The following is a 22,944-nucleotide window of genomic DNA, read 5'->3' as shown; positions in this document are numbered from 1 at the left end:
GTGTTTTTGCATGTGTGTGTTTTTGTGTGGGGGTAATTTTTAGAAAATATATCTAGGTTAAGAACTTGTGTAGGACAATAATAACTTCTTTTTCACTTTCTTAATTTCAGTTAGAGTAAGAAGATACAGGATGACATACTATGAGAAAGAAAGACTCAAGAGATGTAATATATTCACAAGGTTAAGAGGTTAGAGCTGGAGACCTAGATTTGAAGTCACTGAAGCATAAGCAGTAACTTTAAAATGTACAAATGTGTAAAATCCTGAGAGGTCTAAAATAGTAATATTATGGACTGGCCAGTTACAACAGGATTATGGAAAGGCTCTGTATGTAAGAGTGTGGGAAGTGGGGCAGGGGACGGGGAAGGGGGAAAGAGGGAGGGAGCGAAGCAACTGTTATTTATTGAGTGACTATGATAAATCAACACTGTCGTAACAACTCTGTAAAGTTAATGTTAGCAACAAGAGAGCCTCATTTTACAGAAGAAAATGAAGACCCAGAGAGGTTAAGTCATATCCTTAGGGGCATAATTAGGAAGTAGGAGAACCTAACTGTGAACCCAGATTTCTGTCAGTTAGTGCCCTTCCCACTATACTGTACTAGCCCAAATATAGGAGTGTTTTAGGATGATTTTATAGGCTTTCTCAGAAGCAGCCAGGTTCTTCCTCCTGAAAAACTGCTCTTTAGCATTCCATTCTTTCTTTCCTTCCTTTCCCATTCCTTGGTGCTGCTTTGTAAGTTACAGCTCCAATTATCTTGTCATAATAAAGCCTTATATTTGGATAGTCCTGTGCTTTTATATTCAAATTCCTGAACATAGTGGGAATGTGACACCAATAGAAAATAAATTAGCTAAGCCCCAGAGTTGGTGAAACTCATGGACTGGGATTTACTTCGACTGCTTGTTTGGAATAATTAATTGTTTGAGATGGTTCTCCATCTTTATGTACACCTGCTTCCTTCTCTTAACTTTGTCAGCTCTACAGTTGGCTGCCGGACTGCCTTTTCTTCTTATCCTTGTATGTCTTTATTTGATGCCTCTGGGGATTTATTCTCCCTGCATTCAGAAAAAGGAGGATTTGGGACCCAAACCAGTCTTCTTTGCACATAGAGGTGCACCCATGGTAGGTCTGAGCATGATGAAATAGGGTGAGTACAAGTATGTATGGATGAGAAAAGGGAACCTTAGAACCATAGGAGTCCCTGGAAAGGAAAAAGAATTGTTTTTATAGGAATAAAAAGGTAATATAAAGGATGGACATGAACCCAAGTCACCTAACTCCCAGTGCATTTCTCTTTACCAAGCCCAGTGACATTGCCTCAAATGAGCAGAGTCCCAGAATTCTACTGAACAGAGGGGAACACAGACTCCATGGAAAGAGAGCTAACAGAGCTCTTTTATTGTGTAACTCTGTCCCTACTATAAAAGGAATGGTTGTGAGGAAAGACTCTGAGACATGGGGCTGATATCTTTTTCTTCCGCAGCATGGACCAGAGAATACCATGATGGCCTTTGAGAAAGCTGTTGAATTTGGGGCCTATGGGCTGGAGACTGATGTGCACTTAAGGTAAGAAAGCAGAGACTGGAGAAGGAGGCAGAAAAGAAGGTCCATGGAAGAGAACCAGTCTGGTCCTAAGTATGGAGAGGGCAAGCCCCTGGGAATTTCTTTGTGTGTACATGCCACACATGTGAGCCACATCTCCCTTACAAACCTCTACATTCTTAATTATAGACTCTGAAAAACAGTCTCTACATGTAATTCAAATTTGTTCCTATTGCAAACCATGTTTACAGTTAAACCCTATGTTCTGCCTTAGTAATTTATTTAGCTAACATTTCCTTGGCACCTCATATATTCCAGGCCTCCTTCTGAGTGCTGGAGAGATGCAAACAAGTAAGAAATAGTCCTGCTTAAGAGATATTTCCAGCTAATGAAGGAGACATAGCATGTTTACTAATAACCACAAAATAAAATTAGACGCAGTGTAACCTCAGGGGAGGAAAAGGCCATCTCCTGATATGTGAAAAGAAGAAAAAAAAGTATGGTTAAAGTTGTGTTTGTATTGTGTGGGGAGCAACTGGGAGCAACTCGGACTAGACTAAGTTACTGGAATTAAGACTTATTCTATGCATCTGCTTTCCCACAATATGGCGCTGAGAAGGGAAACAGCTTCTACACAGCTGCCTCCAGTTCAACCAATAAACTGTGGGACCTGCTCCTGATTGGAGGAGAGCAGCGTGCTCGGCGTGTGGGTAGCAGAGTTGGGATTGGTGGAAGAGGACTATAAAGGAGGAGAGAGACGGCATGCACGAGGAACATCTAAGGGGAACACCTGTGCAGCCCCCGAGAGAGCCAACCGGCGGTGTGCCGCTCCCCCGCGGAAGTGGGGAATGTGGCAGGGGAACCGCCCTTCCACGGAGGTGGAAGGGTCGGTAGCCAACCCGGGAAGAACCAGCAGCAAACCCGGGAAGGGCCGAGCAGACGAAAGAACAGCGCAGGGTCCTGTGTCGTTCCTCCACAAAGACGGGGAGCGACATAATGGTGCCGTGACTCGGATAGGAAACCTAGGAGGGAAGAAACAGGAAGAAGTGGGAAATTACCGGAGAGAGAGACTAGCAAAGAGCCTAGGGAAAGCCGGATGGAAAAGGTGCTGGAAGAAGCTATCGAAAGCCTAGGCATAGACTCGGATATGGACTGTGGGAAAGAAGTTAGGATTTAAAGTGAAAGCAAGAAGAAACTTAAACTCAGATACGGACTGCAGGTTGAAAGTGAAAGTGAAACCTATAAGAAACTTAGACTTGGATACGGACTGTGGGGAGAGGCCAGGAGAAATGAGGGAGGAATATTGTTGGAAGAAAACTTAGGGAAACATACCGGGTAGAGAAAAATGTTAGGGAGGATGAAGCCGCGAGTGCAGGCCGAGGCGGAGACGTAAGCCAGCTTGGAATTCTTCAAGTCACCCCGGAGAGCAAGAGGCGAAGATCTGGAACCAGAGGCCGCCAGGTTGGAATTCTCCAGGTTAGTCTGGGGAACTTGGATTGAATGCTAGTGGCGGAGACGTAAGCTACGCTGTGTGACTCGCGGAAGCCGCCGCGTGCAGAGAGAGCACGGGGCGTGAATAGAGGGGAACGCGGGGCTGGCGCGAGGCCGTGGTTCGGACGTGAAGGGGCGTGGAGACCGCGGAGTGTGCGCGCAAAGCCGAGCCGCACAGAGCCGGGAGCCCGCCGGCGGGGCGAGGCGCCGGGAAGCCGCGCAGAGCCGTGAAGCTGCCGCGGGGCAAGGTGCCGAGAAGCAGCCTCGGGGAGGGCACCGGGAAGCTGCAGGGATAAGAGAAACAGAAGTTTAGAAGTAAAATGAGAGAAATAGGAATGCTGGTAGATAGAAGTAAAACAGGAGAAATAGGAATGCCCGGAGATAGAGAAATAGAGAAAGGCCTCCCCACAACACAGCAATGAGAGAGCTTGGATTCGGTCTGCCTGATTAGGGCGATAAGCACCAGCAGGCAGCTCGACCAGAGTATGAGCTGCAGGTCACCGAAGATAGGCACGAATCAACACCAATAAGCCTCCCCACAATATGGCAATGAGAAGGCTTGGATTCGGTTTGCCTGATAGGGCTTGTAAGCACCTGCAGGCAGAGCAGAGCATGCGCTGCAGGGCACCGAACACAGGCACGCATCAGCGCCTAAAAACCTCCTCACAACATGGCAAAGAGAGGACCCAGATTCGGTTTGCCTGATTGATAGGACTTGTAAGAACCTGTGGGCAACTCTAGCAAGCAGAGCAGAGTGTGTGCCGCGGGGCACCGAAGACAGGTGCGTATCAACGCCAAAAATAAAAAGAAAGGGGGATCTGTGGGGAGCAACTGGGAGCAACTCGGACTAGACTAAGTTACTGGAATTAAGACTTATTCTATGCATCTGCTTTCCCACAATATGGCGCTGAGAAGGGAAACAGCTTCTACACAGCTGCCTCCAGTTCAACCAATAAACTGTGGGACCTGCTCCTGATTGGAGGAGAGCAGTGTGCTCGGCGTGTGGGTAGCAGAGTTGGGATTGGTGGAAGAGGACTATAAAGGAGGAGAGAGACGGCATGCACGAGGAACATCTAAGGGGAACACCTGTGCAGCCCCCGAGAGAGCCGGCCGGCGGTGTGCCGCTCCCCCGCGGAAGTGGGGAATGTGGCAGGGGAACCGCCCTTCCACGGAGGTGGAAGGGTCGGTAGCCAACCCGGGAAGAACCAGCAGCAAACCCGGGAAGGGCCGAGCAGACGAAAGAACAGCGCAGGGTCCTGTGTCGTTCCTCCACGAAGACGGGGAGCGACAGTATTGAACCTTGAAAGAAAATATTATTTTACCAAGCACAGAAGAGAGAAAGAGCATTCCAAGCAGAGACTAGAGCATATTCAATAGCTTGTTCATTTATACCTAAATGGGAAATAACAAATTTATATATTAGAGAGTAACCTGTTTGGATGCCAAAAGTGTAATGATTTGGTGACAGGGTAGGGCTATGTGAGGAAGAGGTATAGATTGTAAGGCTGATTGAGGCTGGATCATGGAGATGCCTAAATGTGTAAGGAGCAGCTATGATAAGTTTTAGAGGCCAGATTGCCTCATTTTTATAGAAAAATGTGTTTTAGACTCATCTAGCAGTCTATGATGAAAAAATTATCAGGGATGGGGGCTGGCGCTGTGGGTTAAAGTCCTGGCCTGAAATGCCAGCATTCCATATGGGTGCCGGTTCTAGTCTCGGCTGCTCCTCTTTCCATCCAGCCCTGTGCTGTGGCCTGGGAAAGCAGTAGAAGATGGCCCAAATCCTTGGGCCTCTGCACCCATGTGGGAGATCTAGAAGAGGCTACTGGCTCTAGGCTTCAGATCGGCACAGCTCCGGCCATTGTGGCCATCTGGGGAGTGAACCAGTGGATGGAAGACCTCTTTCTCTGTCTCTACCTCTCTCTGTATCTCTGTCTTTAAAATAAATAAAATAAATCTTTAAAAAAATTATCAGGGAGATGGGTAGCAGACTGAAAAGAAGACTTGGATCAGAGCAAAATCAGGGACAAAAAGACATACTTTTGCTATAGCATCTGTGTCAGTGTGAGGCTTAGGAAGTAGAAAGGCTTCATCTCTGATGGGTGTTTAAGTGTATGTGATGTGATGTGTACAAGTTCCTTTTGCAGTTTTTCTGGGAGGAAAACAGAAAAGAAAGCGAACATTCTATTTCATAGAGTTGCCTAGTTTGAATCTGAATTCAAAGCAGGGAAATGTATTGATCAGGTCAGAAGGCTAAAATGTAGATGATAAAGTCAAGATTAGAACTATATTTCCTGACCCCAGCCTGGGATTCTGAATGTTACTCAACAGTGACAGAGTGCCACATAGAATATTTTGAACTGGGATTGAAACTGGTTGTTCTAATAGAGCTCCTAGAATCTCTTCATGGAAGTGCCTAGGGATCCTGGGTATACTGTGATAAAAGTATTTAGATACTGCACTCCCAGCATATGCTTCTGCACTCCTTGTCCTTTTCTGTTATCTGTAGATAATCCTTCCAACTCCTTAATTTCTCTTTTAAGGTTGATGTAGTTTCACTTGCCTATTTTTTGCCTTTGTTGGCTGTGCTTTTGGTGATATATCTGAAATTATTATCAAATCTGATGTCATGAAGCTTTTCCCTTATATTTTCCTTTGGAAATGTTGTAGTCTCAGCTCTTATGTTTAGGCTTTTGGTATATTTTGAATTGATTTTTTTAACTTTTATTTAATGAATATAAATTTCCAAAGTACGATTTATGGATTACAATGGCTTCCTCCACATACCGTCCCTCCCACCCACTACCCTCCCCTTTCCCACTCCCTCTCCCCTTCCATTCACATCAAGATTCATTTTCGATTATCTTAATATACAGAAGATCAGCTTAGTATACATTAAGTAAGGATTTCAACAGTTTGCTCCCACACAGAAACATAAAGTGAAAAATAATAGATGATTTTTTTTAAATGATGATGAAATCAGATCAGACCTATTGTCATGTTTAATCCCAGTGAGAGTCAAGTTGGGAGTTGATAATTTCTTCTTCTTCTTCTTCTTCTTCTTCTTCTTCTTCTTCTTCTTCTTCTTCTTCTTCTTCTTCTTCTTCTTCTTCTTCTTCTTCTTTTTTTTTTTTTACAGAAGATCAGTTTAGTATACATTAAGTAAAGCTTTCAACAGTTTGTACCCCCATAGAAACACAGAGTGAAATATACTGTTTGAGTACTCGTTATAGCATTAAGTCTCAATGTACAACACGCTAAGGACAGAGATCCTACATGAGGAGTAAGTGCACAGTGACTCCTGTTGTTGACTTAGCAAATTGACACTCTTGTTTATGGCCTCAGTAATCTCCCCATGCTCCAGTCATGAGTTTCCAAGGCTATGGAAGCCCTCTGAGTTCTCCGACTCTTATCTTGTTTAGACAAGGTCATAGTCAAAGTGGAGGTTCTCTCCTCCCTTCAGAGAAAGGTACCTCCTTCTTTGAAGACCTGTTCTTTCCACTGGGATCTCACTCGCAGAGATCTTTTGCCAGAGTGTCTTGGCTTTCCATGCCTGAAATACTCTCATGGGCTTTTCAGCCAGATCCGAATACCTTTAGGGCTGATTCTGAGGCCAGAGTGCTCTTTAGGACATCTGCCATTCTATGGGTCTGCTGAGTATCTCACTTCCCATGTTGGATCACTCTCCCCTTTATTTATTCCATCGGTTAGTGTTAGCAGGTACTAGACTTGTTTATGTGCTCCCTTTGACTCTTAGTCCTTTCATTATGATCAATTGTGAACTGAAATTGATCACTTGGAATAGTGAGATGGCATTGGTACATGCCACCTTGATGGGATTGAATTGGAATCCCCTGGTATGTTTTTAACTCTACCATTTGGGGCAAGTCAGCTTGAGCATGTCCCAAATTATACATCTCTTCCCTCTCTTCTTCCTACTCTTATGTTTAACAGGGATCACATTTCAGTTAATTTTTAACACTTAAGAATAACTGTGTATTAATTACAGAATTAAACCAGTCATATTAAGTAGAACAGACCAAAAAACTACTAAGAGGGATAATGTATTAAGTTGTTCATTAACAGTCAGGGCTATGCTGATCAAGTCACCGTTTCCCATAGTGTCCATTTCACTTCAGGAGGTTTCCTTTTTGGTGTTCAGTCAGTTGTCACCAATCAGGGAGAACATATGGTATTTGTCCCTTTGGGACTGGCTTATTTCACTCAGCATGATGTGTTCCAGATTCCTCCATTTTGTTGCAAATGACTGGATTTCATTGTTTCTTACTGCGGTATAGTATTCTAAAGAGTACATATCCCATAATTTCTTTATCCAGTCTACCGTTGATGGGCATTTAGGTTGGTTCCAGGTCTTAGCTATTGTGAATTCAGCTGCAATAAACATTAGGCTGCAGACCGCTTTTTTGTTTGCCAATTTAAATTCCTTTGGGTAAATTCCAAGGAGTGGGATGGCTGGGTCGAATGGTAGGGTTATCTTCAGGTTTCTGAGGAATCTCCAGACTGACTTCCATAGTGGCTTGACCAGTTTGCATTCCCACCAACAGTGGGTTAGTGTCCCCTTTTCCCCACATCCTCGCCAGCATCTGTTGTTGGTAGATTTCTGAATGTGAGCCATTCTAACCGGGGTGAGGTGAAACCTCATTGTGGTTTTGATTTGCATTTCCCTGATTGCTAATGACCTTGAACATTTTTTTCATGTGCCTGTTGGCCATTTGGATTTCCTCTTTTGAAAAATGTCTATTGAGGTCCTTGGCCCATCTCTTAAGTGGGTTGTTGGTTTTGTTTTTGTGGAGTTTCTTGATCTCTTTGTAGATCCTGGTTATTAACCTGTTGCATAGTTTGCAAATATTTTTTCCCATTCTGTCGGTTGTCTCTTCACTCTCCTGACTGTTTCTTTTGCAGTACAGAAACTTCTCAATTTGACGCAATCCCAATAGTTGATTTTGGCTTTGACTGCCTGTGCCTCCCGGGTCTTTTCCAGAAACTCTTTGCCTGTGCCAATATCTTGAAGGGTTTCTCCAATGTTCTCTAGTAACTTGATGGTGTCAGGTTGTAAATTTAGGTCTTTAATCCATGTTGAGTGGATTTTTGTGTAAGGTGTAAGGTAGGGGTCTTGCTTCATGATTGTGCATGTGGAAATCCAATTTTCCCAGCACCATTTATTGAATAGACTGTCCTTGCTCCAGGAATTAGTTTTAGATCCTTGATCAAATATAAGTTGGCTGTAGATGTTTGGGTTGATTTCTGGTGTTTCAATTCTGTTCCATTGGTCTATCCATCTGTTTCTGTACCAGTATCATGCTGTTTTGATTACAACTGCCCTGTAGTATGTCCCAAAATCTGGTATTGTGATGCCTCCGGCTTTGTTTTTGTTGTACAAGATTGCTTTAGCTATTAGAGGTCTCTTGTGCCTCCATATAAATTTCAGCACCATTTTTTCCAGATCTGAGAAGAAGGTCTTCGGTATCTTGATTGGTATTGCATTGAATGTATAAATTGCTTTTGGGAGAATGGACATTTTGATGATATTGATTCTTCCAATCCATGAGCATGGAAGATTTTTCCATTTCTTGGTATCCTCTTCTATTTCTTTCTTTAAGGTTTTGTAATTTTCATCGTAGAGATCTTTAACGTCCTTGGTTAAGTTTATTCCAAGGTATTTGATTGTTTTCGTAGCTATTGTGAATGGGATTGATCTTTGAAGTTCTTCCTCAGCCATGGCATTGTCTGTGTATACAAAGGCTGTTGATTTTTGTGCATTGATTTTATACCCTGCTACTTTGCCAAAATCTTCTATGAGTTCCAATAGTCTGTTAGTAGAGTTCATTGGGTCCCCTAAATAAAGAATCATGTCATCTGCAAAGAGGGATAGTTTGAGTTCTTCCTTCCCAATTTGTATCCCTTTAATTTCTTTTTCTTGCCTAATAGCTCTGGCTAGAACTTCCAGAACTATATTGAATAGCAGTGGTGAGAGTGAGCATCCCTGTCTGGTACCAGATCTCAGTGGAAATGCTTCTAACTTTTCCCCATTCAATAGGATGTTGGCTGTGGGTTTTTCATAGATTGCTTTGATTGTATTGAGGAATGTTCCTTCCAAACCCAGTTTGCTTAGAGTTTTCATCATGAACGGGTGTTGTATTTTATCAAATGCTTTCTCGGCATCTATTGAGATAATCATATGTTTTTTCTTCTGCAGTCTGTTAATGTGGTGTATCACATTGATTGTTTTGTGCACATTAAACCATCCCTGCATACCAGGGATAAATCCCACTTGGTCTGGGTGGATGATCTTTCTGATGTGTTGTTGCATTCTATTGGCGAGAATTTTATTGAGGATTTTTGCATCTATGTTCATCAGGGATATTGGTCTGTAATTCTCTTTCAGTGCTGCATCTTTTTCCGGCTTAGGAATTAAGGTGATGCTGGCTTCATGGAAAGAATTTGGGAGGATTCCCTCTTCTTCGATTGTTCTGAATAGTTTGAGAAGAATTGGAGTCAGTTCTTCTTTAAATGTCTGGTAGAATTCAGCAGTAAATCCATCTGGTCCTGGGCTTTTCTTTGTTGGGAGGGCCTTTATTACTGTTTCAATTTCTGTCTCAGTTATGGGTCTATTTAGGTTTTCGATGTCTTCCTGGTTCAATTTAGGTAGGTTGCATGTGTCCAGGAATCTATCCATTTCTTACAGGTTTCCCTGTTTGCTGGCATACAAGTCCTTGTAGTAATTTCTGATGATTCTTTTTATTTCTGTGGTGTCTGTTGTTACGTTTCCTTTTTCATCTCTGATTTTATTGATTTGGGTCTTTTCTCTTCTTTTTTTAGTTAGTTGGGCCAATGGGGTGTCAATTTTGTTTATTTTTTCAAAAAACCAGCTCCTCGTTTGGCTGACTTTTTGTAATGTTTTTCTTGATTCAATCCTGTTGATTTCTTCTCTGATTTTAATTATTTCTCTTCTCCTACTAGATTTGGGTCTGGTTTGCTGTAGGTTTTCTAGATCCTTCAGGTGAATTGAAAGCTCCTCTATTTGGTGCCTTTCCAATTTCTTGATGTAGGCACCTATTGATATAAACTTTCCTCTTAACACTGCTTTTGCTGCATCCCATAAGTTTTGGTATGTTGTGCTGTTATCCTCATTTACTTCCAGAAAGTTTTTGATTTCTCTTTTGATTTCTTCTATGACCCGTTGTTCATTCAGGAGCATGTTGTTCAATCTCCATGTGTTTGCGTATGCTCTAGGGATTCCTGAGTTGCTAATTTCCAACTTCATTCCTTTATGGTCTGAGAAGCTGCATGGTATGATTCTAATTCTTTTGAATTTGCTGAGACTTGCTTTATGGCCTAGTATGTGGTCAATCCTATAGAAGGTTCCATGTACTGCTGAGAAGAATGTAAAATCTTTAGCTGTAGGATTGAAAGTTCTGTATATATCTGTTAGATCCATTTGGGCTATAGTGTCGTTTAAATCTACTGTATCCTTGTTGATCTTCTGTCCTGTTGATCTGTCTATTTCTGAGAGTGGAGTATTGAAGTCCCCCAGTACTATTGTATTGGGGTCTAAGTCTCCCTTTAAGTCCGTTAACAAATCTTTTAGATAAACCGGTGCCCTGTAGTTAGGTGCATATACATTGATAATTGTTATATCTTCCTGTTGTATTGATCCCTTAATCATTTGGTAGTGTCCCTCTTTGTCTCAACGGTTTTTGTGGTAAAGTTTATGTTGTCCAATATTAAGATTGCTAAGCCTGCTCTTTTTTCATTTCTGTTGGCATGGTATATCTTTTTCCAGCCTTTCACTTTCAGTCTGTATGGATCTTTGTTGGAAAGATGCGTTTCTTGTAAGCAGCAAATAGATGGGTTTTGTTCCTTAACCCAATCAGCCAATCTGTGTCTTTTAACTGGACAGTTCAGGCCATTCACGTTCAATGTGACTAATGATAAGTGGTAACTTTGCCCTGCCATTTGCCAAAGATAAGTTCTAATATATGCTTTGAATTCCCTGTGATCTTTTGCTGTGAGCTTTCCTTCCTTGGTTTCCTTCTTTTACCTTCTTTCATATTGATGACCGTGTTTCTTTGTTTCTGTGTGTAACACATCTTTAAGCATCTTTTGCAGGGCTGGATGAGTGGCAACAAATTCTTTCAATTTCTGTTTGCTATGAAAAGTCTTTATTTCACCTTCATTCACAAATGATAGCTTTGCAAGATATAATATTCTGGGCTGGCAGTTGTTTTCTCTTAGTACCTGGGCTATATCTCGCCATTCCCTCCTAGCTTGTAGAGTTTCTGATGAGAAGTCAGCTGTGAGTCTGATTGGAGATCCTCTGAGAGTAATCTGACGTTTCTCTCTTGCACATTTTAGGATCTTTTCTTTATGTTTCACTGTGGAGAGTTTAATTACAACGTGTCGTGGTGAGGATCTCTTTTGGTCGTGTTTATTAGGGGTTCTGTGAGCTTCCTGTACTAGGATTTCTCTGTCCTTCTCCAAACCTGGGAAATTTTCTGCTAATATCTCACTAAAAAGGCCTTCTAATCCTTTCTCCCTCTCCATGCCTTCAGGAACTCCTAGAACCCGAATGTTGGGTTTTTTAATAGTATCCTGAAGATTCCCAACAATATGTTTTAGATTTTTAATTTCCTCTTCTTTTCTTTGGTCTGACTGTATCCTTTCCTGTTCTCTGTCTTCTAAGTCCAATATTCTCTCTTCTGCTTCACCCATTCTGTTTGTAAGGCTCTCTATTGTGTTTTTCATTTGATCTATTGAATTCTTCACTTCAGTCTCTATCCCAGTTTCCTGTTGTACTAGTTGTTTTGTTTCATTTTGATTCCTCCTTAATATTTCATTTTCACGAGAGAGATTTTCTATCTTGTCCATTAAGGATTTCTGTAGTTCAAGAATTTCTTTTTGAGAACTTCTTAATGTTCTTATCAATTTTTTGAGATCTGCTTCTTGCATTTCTTCTATGTCATCATCCTCATAATCTTGAATTGGAGTGTCTTTTTCATTTGAGGGCTTCATGGTGACTTCCTTGTTTTTATTACCTCGGTTTTTGCGTTTGTTTTTTGGCATATTGGAGATATTTGGTTTCTTCACTGTGGTGCTTTTTCTTGTTATACTATGACTCTAGATTAAGTGGACTATCTGTTTTTGATGGAGCCTTAGGGCTTGAGATGGGTGTGGCCTGAGAGCTCTGTTTGGTGTGCCAAAGGTGACACTCCCAGGTTAGGCGTGGTAAACCTCTCTCTCTCTCTCTCTCTCTCTTTTTCTTTTTTTCTTTTTTTGATTCAAAAGGGAAGTTATTCTGCACAGCTGAACGAAGTTGGAGGTAGTTAGCAGGCAAATGATATACCCACAGGAGCCAGAGATCGGAAGCTCTTTCCCAGGGACCACACAGGGAATCTGTTCGGGCCTCAGAGTGGGCTCAAATTCTCCTTCAGTCTCCCACTGGGTTGCCAAAGTTACGGAATTATAGCATCTCTGGAGAGTGCTCACGTTAATTCCGTGAGTTCTCTCCCCCACCGTCTCTTTTTTCACAGTCTCAGTTCAGTAGCGCCACAAATTTACTAGGTCCTAATCTCTTGTTAATTCGCCCCGCCCAGAGTCAGGTTTTTCTGCTAGGCTCAGGGCCGGTGCAGACCTGAGGTCGCTCTGCTTATGACGTATGTCCAAGATGGTGCCTGCTCTTTGTCTTGCTCGCCCTTGAGAGGTGAGCGGAGAGAGAGAAACCCGTGTCCGTACCAGTCACCTTTTTTTTCTCTCTCTCTCTTCCAGTTAGCCTGGTGAACTTTCCTCCCCCCCGGGGGTCGTTCCCTCTAGTCTCCTCTCTCCGCTTGCCTGCCAGTGTCTCGGGCTATTGAGGTTCGGCTCACCTCGCGTTTCAGCGCTGGTGTGTTGAGTCTGCCGCTGGTGTCCCTAACTGTGGGCTCCCACGCTCTCCACGCAGGTCCGCTCCCCTTCCAGCGCCGATGTGTGGACTCGGAGCCCTGGACGTCCCAAGTCTCCCCGCTGTTGTCTGTGTGGCATGCTCTCCCCTTTGAGCACTGGTGCGCAGACCCTGTGGCTTGCGCAGCTCGGTCCCCCGGCTCGGCTTCCACGGCTCGGTCCCGCGGCTCGGCTTCCGTGCGGTGGGCGACCTTGTTCTCCCAGTAGGTCCTCCGATTCACAGCCACTCGATCCAGAAGAGTTTCCTCTGCAATATTTTCCTGGTTCTTTTTTCTGAGGCTACCGTAACTCCCCTTTTATTAAACTAAATTTTCCCAGACTATCGGTGCGCGCTCTCACTATTCTGCCATCTTGGCTCCGCCCCCCTGAATTGATTTTTGTGTATTGTGTAATGTAAGGGTCCAGCTTTTTTTTGTCTTGGATATCCAGTTTTCCCAATACTGTTGGCTGAAGAGAATTTCTTATCTTCATTGAGTGGTCTTGGCACCCTTCTCAAGGATCATCTGACCGTAAACACAAGGGTTTATTTCTCAGACCTGTATTCCATTGATCTGTTTTTGCCCTAACAGTACTACATTGTTTTGATTAATGTATCTTTGAAATTAATAAATGTGAACCTTCCAAGTTGGTTTTCTTTTTAAAAAATTGTTTTGGTTGTTTAAGATTCTTTGATTTCATATGAAGAGGATATCAGTTGTTCTATCAAAAATACTGTAAGCATTTTGATAAACACTATTAAATCTATAGATTTCTCTGGCAAGCATGGATATGCTAACAATCCATGAACACAAGACATCTTTGCAGACCCTGTGGTGTGGTCTTGAAGCTCAGTGACTGCCATGGAGTTACTGGGAGAGTGTGTCAGCAAGAAGGGAAGCCACCCAAGCTGACTTTGGTTGATTCTGACCCTCTCCAAGGCCTGCTGTCAGGTGTGGCCCAAATGTGGGAGCTGGTAACTGAGCTCCGGCCTGCTGGTATAATAGAATGTGCAGGACTGGGTGGTGGTAGCTTGAGACGAGGCTTTGGACAGCGATGATGAAGACAATACAAAAGATAAAAATTACATTGATAGCAGAGCTAGTTCAGGTGGACCATCTGCAAAATTGTCAAACCATCATCTTAACAGTAGCTTTTATAAAATTTTAAAAAACTGCTACTCCATTCTTACTATTATTTACATTTAAGGAAGACTTGGTGTTCTTAACTAGAAAGGCATTAGTTTTGTTTCTCAGGTCAGTTTTGCCAAAGAGAAAACTGTTTCTACTGAAGAGAGATAAAATAAGTGTTTAGAAACTCTGTCGAATACTATACAGCAGTCAAAAACAACAAAACCCGGTCATTTGCAACAAGATGGAGGAATTTGGAAAACATCATGCTGAGTGAATTAAGCCACTTGTCGCTCCCCCTCTTCGCGGAGGAACGACACAGGACCCTGCGCTGTTCTTTTGTCTGCTCGGCCCTTCCTGGGTTTGCTGCTGGTCCTTCCCGGGTTGGCTGCCGTCCCTTCCACCTCCGTGGAAGGGCGGTTCCCCCTGCCACTTTCCCCACTTCCGCGGGGGAGCAGCACACCGCCGGCCGGCTCTCTCGGGGGCTGCTCAGGTGTTCCTTCAGATAGATGTTCCTGGTGCATGTTGTCTCTCTCCTCCTTTATAGTCCTCTTCCACCAATCCCAACTCTGCTACCCACATGCCGAGCACGCTGCTCTCCTCCAATCAGGAGCGGGATCAGCTCCTGCAGGTTACTGGTTGAACTGGAGGCAGCTGTGTAGAAGTTGTTTACTCCTCTCCCAGCGCCATATTGTGGGAGAGCAGATGCATAGAATAAGTCTTAATTCCAGTAACTTAGTCTAGTCCAAGTTGCTCCCCACAGCCACTCCCAAAGGGACAAATATCATATGTTCTCCCTGATCGGCGACAACTAACTGAGCACCAAAGGGGAAACTTGTTGAAGTGAAATGGACACTATGAGAAACAGTGACTTGATCAGCTCTTGTCCTGATGGTTGATGTACAATGTAATACTTTATCCATTTTAGTATTTTTTTTTGTTCTAGTAACATTGGTTGAACTCTGTAATTAACACACAATTATTCTTAGGTGTTTAAATTTTAACTGAAAAGTGATCCCTGTTAGGAATTAGGAAAACATTATGCTGAGTGAAATAAGCCAATCCCAAAGGGACAAATACCATATGTTCTCCCTGATCAGTGACAACTAACTGAGCACCAAAAAGGAAACCTGTTAAAGTGAAATGAACACTATGAGAAATGGTGACCTGATCAGCCCTCACCCTGACTGTTGATGAGAACTTAATATGTTATCCCTCTTAGTATTTTTGTTTGTTTGTTCTATTTAATACTTTTAGTTGAATACTGTAACCAATACACAATTATTCTTAAGTGCTGAAACTTAACTGAAAAGTGATCACTGTTAAATATAAGAGTGGGAATAAGAGAGGGAAGAGATGTGCAATTCGGGACATGCTCAAGCTGACTTACCTCAAACGGTAGAGTTAGAAACATACCAGGGGATTCCAATTCAATCACATCAAAGTGTCATGTACCAATGCCATCTCACTAGTCCAAGTGATCAGTTTCTGTTCACAATTGATCATAATGATAGCACTAAGAACCCAAGGGATCACACAAACAAGACTAGTGTCTGCTAATACTATCTGATAGAATAAAAAAGGGAGAGAACGATCCAACATGGGAAGTGAGATACACAGCAGACCCATAGAATGGCAGATGTCCTAAACAGCACTCTGGCCTCAGAATCAGCCCTTAAGGCATGCGTATCTGGCTGAAAAGCCCATGAGAGTATTTTAGGCATGGAAAGCCCAGACACTCTGGGGAAAAAAAAAAACCTAAATGAAAGATCTTTGCGAGTGAGATCCCAGTGGAAAGAACGGGGTCATCAAAGAAGGAGGTACCTCTCTCTGAAGGGAGGAGAGAACTTCCCCTTTGACTACGACCTTGTCTAAATATGATCAGAGTTGGTGAATTCAGGGGGCTTCCATAGCCTTGGCAGCTCATGACAAGAGCCTAGGGTGATTACTGATGCCATAAACAGGAGTGTCAATTTGTTAAGTCAACAACAGGAGTCACTGTGCACTTACTCCTCATGTAGGATCTCTGTCCTTAATGTGCTGTACATTGAGGCTTAATGCTATAACGAGTACTCAAACAGTATATTTCACTTTGTGTTTCTATGGGGGTGCAAACTGTTGAAATCTTTACGTAATGTATGCTAAACTGATCTTCTGTATATAAAGAGAATCGAAAATGAATCTTGATGTGAATGGAAGGGGAGAGGGAGTGGGAAAGGGGAGGGTTGCGGGTGGGAGGGATGTTATGGGGGGGAAGCCATTGTAATCCATAAACTGTACTTTGGAAATTTATATTCATTAAATAAAAGTTAAAAAAAAGAAATTAAATTTGATTTCTCAAGTAATAAATAAAATTCAAGCCATGAAAATAAAATAGAATACTTAGTAATATACAAAATCCCCTAAGTTGGTAACTGAATTTTTATTTTCTCTTTTTAAAATAACCATTAACTTATGTTATCTAAATATTTTGGCTTCTGCTTCTGTTATAAAAAGTACTTGTCATGATTCATGGGCAGTAACATTTCAAGGAACTGACATGAGTATTTGGAGTTAGATATCAATGAATTTACCCATTGTAAAGACATCCAAAGGACAGCACTCAATGAATTTAGACTAATGTTCTGATGCATATTGTATGTTAAGAGAGCCAGACAACATTTTTTTTGTGTGTGCTATGGTCTGTTATATGTACACGTACAAATACAAGGCCTTAAGTAAACAATCTACATTGATGATAACTGGATATTTCTTCTCCTCCTCTCGTCACGTTTTGTTTTCACTTAAGAAAGGATTATTGAATCCTTTTAAAAATATATATTACCCCCCTCCCCAATATAGATGTCATTCTATTTATTTTCATAGTGTTTCCTCCAGTGTAGAGGTTTTTCATTTTCTTGGTTAGGTATAATCCTAAGCATTACTCTCTTTTATGCTATTATAAATGGGAGTGTTTTCTTAATTTTCTTTCAGATTGCTCATTATTAGGATACAGAAGTGAAACTTACTTCACATGTTGATTTTGTGTTCTGCAACTGTATTGAATTTGTTTGACAGTTTCTCTGGGGGGAATTTTAAAGTGTTCTACATATAAGATCATTTCATTTGCAAACAGAGATGATTTTACTTACTATTTGCAGATTTGGATTTCTTTCATTTCTGTTTCTTAATTCCACTGACTAGATCTTCAGTACTGTGTTGAACAGAAACGACAAAAGCAGAAATTCTTGCCTTGCTCCTTATCTTAGAGGAAAGACTTTGAGGATCTTACCACTGAGTGTGATGTTAGCTGGAGGTTTTCAAGCCTTCCTTTTCTAGATTGACTAATACTCTCAGATTTTGTTTATTCAGTCATCTATTGATGGACATTTGGATTGCATCTACCATTATCCAGCCTGATAATGCTGCTATGAACATAGGTGTACAAATATCTTTTTGAATCCCTGCTTTCCATTGTTTTGTCTATATACCCAGAAGTGGAATTGCTGAGTAATACAGTGATTTATTTAATTATTTAAGGAATGGTCATGATCGACTAATGGAATTTTAAAACCTTTATGTACAGTCCTTGGCACACTTTTGAATAACTTATACATGAAACCAATGAGAAATACCATAGTGGATTACTTGAATATTGCTTTGGAACATCATCCAGGTTTTTTTTTTTTTTTTGACAGGCAGAGTGGACAGTGAGAGAGAGAGACAGAGAGAAAAGTCTTCCTTTGCCGTTGGTTCACCCTCCAATGGCCGCTGCGGCCGGCGCACTGCGTTGATCCAATGGCAGGAGCCAGGAGCCAGGTGCTTTTCCTGGTCTCCCATGGGGTGCAGGGCCCAAGCACCTGGGCCATCCTCCACTGCACTCCCTGGCCACAGCAGAGGGCTGGCCTGGAAGAGGGGCAGCCGGGACAGAATCCGGTGCCCCGACTGGGACTAGAACCCGGTGTGCCGGCGCCGCTAGGCAGAGGATTAGCCTAGTGAGCCACGGCGCCGGCCCAGGTTGTATTTTTTTTTTAAAGATTTATTTATTTGAAAGGCAGAGCTACAGAGAGGCAGAGGCAGAGAGAGAGACAGGTGTCTTCCATCCACTGCTTCACTCCCCAGGTGGTCACAACGCTGGGAGCTGCACCCATCAGAAGCCAGGAACCAGGAACTTCCTCCAGGTATCCCATGCAGGTGCAGGGGCCCAAGGACTTGGGCCATCATCCAGTGCTTTGCCAGGCCACAGCCGAGAGCTGGATGGGAAGTGGAGCAGTTGGGACTAGAACCAGCGTCCAGATGGGATGCTGGCACCGTAGGCAGCATTTCCACTCACCATGCCACAGCTTCAACCCAGTTTATAGACTGGTTTCTGGGTAGCAGACATTTGGAAAAGACCAGAAGAGCACTGTAGAATCATAGAAAACTAAATTGGCATTTGAACCTCAGCCCAAAACGTTTACTAAGACATGTTCTGAACCTAAAGTTTTTGAACCTCTGCCATAAATAGAGTTAAATAAGAACCATTGTGGCTGGTGTTGTGGTGTAGCAAGTAAAGCCTCTGCCTTCAATGTCAGCATCTTATATGGGCACAAGTTTGAGTCCCAGCCGCTCCACTTCTGATCTGGCTCCCAGCTATGTACCTGGGAAAGCAGTGGAGGTTGGCCTAAATGTTTGGACCCCTGTACCCAGAAGAAGTTCCTGTCTCCTGGCTTTGGACCAGTCCACCTCTGGCCATTGTTACCATTTGGGAAGTGAACCAAGCCAATGGAAAATCTCTAACTCTGTCTTTTCCTCTCTCTCTCTGTCTCTCTGTAACTCTGTGTTTCAAATGAATAAGTAAATCTAAAAAAGAGAATGTTACATTTATATTGCTAAAAATCCTCAGTACACAATCCAAAACTTATGGAAATCTTAATTTGAATGAGAAAAGATAATTGATAAATGTCAACACCAAGAGAAATAGGTGTTGGAATCATGTGGGAAAGATTTAAAAATAGCTGCCATAAAGTAACTCCAAAAAGCAATTAAGAAAGCTTATGAAATAAATAAAAAGTAGATAATCTTAGCAAAGGAATAAAGAAGAACTAAATGGAAAGGAAAGTTCTTCAGACAAAATAAATAATGATTGCAAAAATAAACTTTGTACACCGGAAAAAAAAGAATAAGCAACACAGAGGATAACATATAAGTAAACAAAATAGTTCTTAGCATTTAAAAATTGTGACATTGTCTGATGTGTATCTCAATATGTTTTGATATAGGTGTGGTAAAGGAACCTAAAGAGTGTTCATGTTTCTACATTCAACTTGAAGTGGCAGATTGGTAGACTGATAAGTTTGTGTGCAGATGTGGGTATATGTGGACTTAAAAAAGTTCATGGATAAATGGAATTAAAAGATAGTACACATTTTCCATGAAATTTTGAATCCTCTTGGGCGTGTTTTATAATTTCTAAAGTAAATCCAAATATTATTTGAAGAGATACATTAAAAAGAAACACACAGGTTAAAAAAAGTTTATGAAGACTAACAAGAAGGTTAGAAAGGAGAAACAGGAATAACATCAAAAGGAGCAAAAATAAAGCTAGTATTAAAATGGCAGATTTAGATCCTAATTTACCAACAAACATATTCAATATAGAAGATGTAACTAAACAAATTAAAAGAGACCGGTAGAATTAATTTTAAAACTATGAGCAGTCTGTATACTCTCTATAAGAAATACATCTTAAATGATATAGGTAAATTAAAAGAATACAAAGTATATTTTGCAAATACTAATCAAAGAAAGCTTGGAATGTCTATGTTCACATTAGACAAGATAGACTTGAGAACAAAGGAAATTACCAGTGAAGAAGAGGGGCATTACATAATGATTTTTAGTTTTTAAATGGATAAAGATTTTTTTGAAGATTTATTTATTTACTTGAAAGAGTTACACAGAGAGAGACGGAGACGCTGAGAAGCAGAGAGAGGGAGAAAGAGTTTCCATCCACTAGTTCATTCCCCACATGGCTACAATGGCTGGAGCTGGGTTGATTGGAGACCAGGAGCTGGGACCTTCTTCTGGGTCTGCCAGGTAGGTGAACCAGCACCCATATGGGATGCAGGCACTGCAGGTGGTGTCTTTATCCACTATGCCATAGTGCTGGACCTATACATAATGATTTTTAGAAAGTTAATTTGTTAAGGAGACATAACAGTTTCCAATTTATGAGCCCAATAATAGAGCTTCAAAATAAATGAAGAAAAAATAGACAGATCTGGAAGAAGAAATAGACAAATCCACAACTATAGTTGAGTGCTATAACATCCCTATCTTAGTAACTGATGTAACCATTAATAGAAATGATCAAAGATAGAGCTGAATAGCATCAACTATTAAACAGAAAACCATCAAAATAGAGAAGAGCTGAACAACATCAACCAACAGGCTCTAAGTGACATTTCTACAATACCCAACCCATGAACAGCAGAGGACACGTTCTTTTCAAGTGTTCACAGAACATATACCAACATAGACTATATGCTGGGCCATAAAACAAACCTTAGCAAATTTAAAAGAATTTAGGTCATACAGAGGAGTTCTGTGTTCACAATGGAATCAAATTAGAAATTAGTGTCAAAGTTAACAAGATATCTAGACATTTGGACTCTGAACATACGTACTTTTAAGTCATGAGTTAAAGAGGAACTCTGTATTATTCAATATATAATTTGGAAATATTTTCCCATTTAGTAGTTTATCTTTTCATTTTTTGATGCCAGCTGATTTTTGAAAAAAAAATGCAAAGCAGTTAAATGAACTTTATCTCACATCATACACAAAATATAACTCAAAATCGATCAGTTATCTTAGTATAATTGCTAAAATTAAAACTCTTAGGAGAAAACATAGTCTCATATTTGATAATGAATTTTCAGGTAAGACATCAAAAGCACAAGCAACAGAAGAAAAAAAATTGAACTTTTTCAAAATTAGATACTTTTGGGACTGGCACTGTGGCGCAGAGGGTTAAAGCCCCGGCCTGAAGTGCCAGCATCCCATATGGGCGCTGGTTCTAGTCTCGGCTGTTCTGTTTCTGATCCAGCTCTCTGCGATGGCCTGGGAAAACAGTGGAAGATGGCCCAAGTCCTTGAGCCTCTGTACCCACGTGGGAAGCCTGGAAGAAGTTCCTGGCTCCTGACTTCGGATCTGCTCAGCTCCAGCCATTAAAGCCATTTGGGAGAGTGACCCAGCGGATAGAAGATCTCTTTCTCTGTCTCTACCTCTCTCTGTAACTGTCTTTCAAATAAATAAATAAATCTTAAAAAAAAACAAAATTAGAAACTTTTATTAAGCTTTTTTTTTTGATAGGTAGAGTTATAGACAGTGAGAGAGGAAATTTCTTTCTTCTGTTGGTTCACTCCCCAAATGGCCGCTACTGCTGGCGCTGCGCCGATTCGAAGCCAGGAGCCAGGTGCTTCTTCCTGGTCTCCCAAGTGGGTTCAGGGGCCCAAGCACTTGGGCCATCCTCCACTGCCTTCCCAGGCCGCAGCAGAGAGCTGGACTGGAAGAGGAGCAACCAGGACTAGAACCTGGCGCCCATATGAAATGCCAGCGCTGCAGGAGGAGGATTAACTAAGTGAGTCATGGCGCCGGCCCCAGAAACTTTTGCATATCAAATGGTATTGTCAAGATAGCACAAAGATAACTTATATAATGGGAGGAAAAATTGCAAATCACATGTCTGATGAGGATTTATGTCTATCTAAAATATAAATATATAAACTTCAGCTGCACAACAGAAAGACAACCCAATTTAAAAATGTTAAGTTACTGAATAGACGTTCTGAAAAGAAGACATACAGATTGACAGCAAGTATGTGAAAGGATATGCAGCATCACTAAGCATCAGAAAAATGCGGCTCAAAACCACAATTAGCACTTCACATCTACTAGTATGGCTGTAATTAAAAAGTGGAATATAACAGATGTTGGTGAGGATGTTAAGAAATTGGAAATCTTGTACATTGCTGGTGGTAATGTAAAGTGGTACAGCTACTATGAAAAAACAACTGGGTACTTAAAAGAGCTTAACACAGAATTGAATTGCAATTCCAAGTCTAGGTCTACACCTAAAGAATTGAAAACAGGAACTGAAACAGATACTTGTAAGTCCATGTTAGTTGCAGCAGTATTCACAGTAACTAAAAGATGGAAACAACCCAAGTATCCATCATTAGATGAATGGATTAACAACATGTGCTATATATACATGCAATGGGTTATTTCAAGCATGAATATGAATGAAGTCTGCTACAATATGGATGTTAGAATTTGGGACCTTGAATATGTTACACTAAAGGAAATAAGCTAGACACAAAAGGATAAATAATGTATGACCATAGTTAAATTAAATATCTAGAATAAATACATGAAACAAAACGCAAATTAGAAATGAATTGGTATTTAGTTATATATTCAAGGGACCGATTCTATCCTACAAATTCTGTCTTGACATCTACTTATTCTCATTTGTTTCTCCTCATTTCAGAAAAATAGGTGGGTCCCTTTTAGACTCCTCCTCTCTGTACCTATACAACAATCTGATATTCCCCTATGGGAAGGATGCCTATGTAATGAAAGATTTTATTTCATTTATGTCCTTTATCTCAGAGAGCATATTATGCTCTCTGCCAATTGACTGAAAATAATTAGATGTAGTTCCTTTATTTTGCCCAGTTTTCTAGTTGTTTATGGCAGGAGACTAAGTCATCACCCTTCTTCATGGCCATTATAGATACTCCCTTCATAGATATTTTAATGAAAAGGGAATATTATTTGAGTTTTATAAAAGAGATTCTCTAAAGCTGTTAATAGGACC

At 41.4% G+C, this 22,944-nt stretch overlaps 1 protein-coding gene across 1 annotated transcript in view; it reads left to right on the top strand.

Moving 5' to 3' along the window:
• The window catches only part of LOC100349807 (glycerophosphodiester phosphodiesterase 6), a 95,131-nt gene that overhangs the window by 24,875 nt on the left and 47,312 nt on the right, over nt 1-22,944 (top strand). Inside the window, exons 8-9 of the mRNA XM_070075819.2 lie at nt 980-1,125; nt 1,487-1,569. Of these exons, the coding sequence (XP_069931920.2) occupies nt 980-1,125; nt 1,487-1,569 (229 nt within the window). The remainder of the gene's footprint in view (nt 1-979; nt 1,126-1,486; nt 1,570-22,944) is intronic.

Source organism: Oryctolagus cuniculus, chromosome 1 (genome assembly GCF_051225735.1).
Source record: "Oryctolagus cuniculus isolate XC-2025 breed Fujian yellow rabbit chromosome 1, ASM5122573v1, whole genome shotgun sequence".
In the NCBI taxonomy this organism is placed as follows: domain Eukaryota; kingdom Metazoa; phylum Chordata; class Mammalia; order Lagomorpha; family Leporidae; genus Oryctolagus; species Oryctolagus cuniculus.
This window is presented reverse-complemented; position numbering and strand designations above follow the sequence as displayed.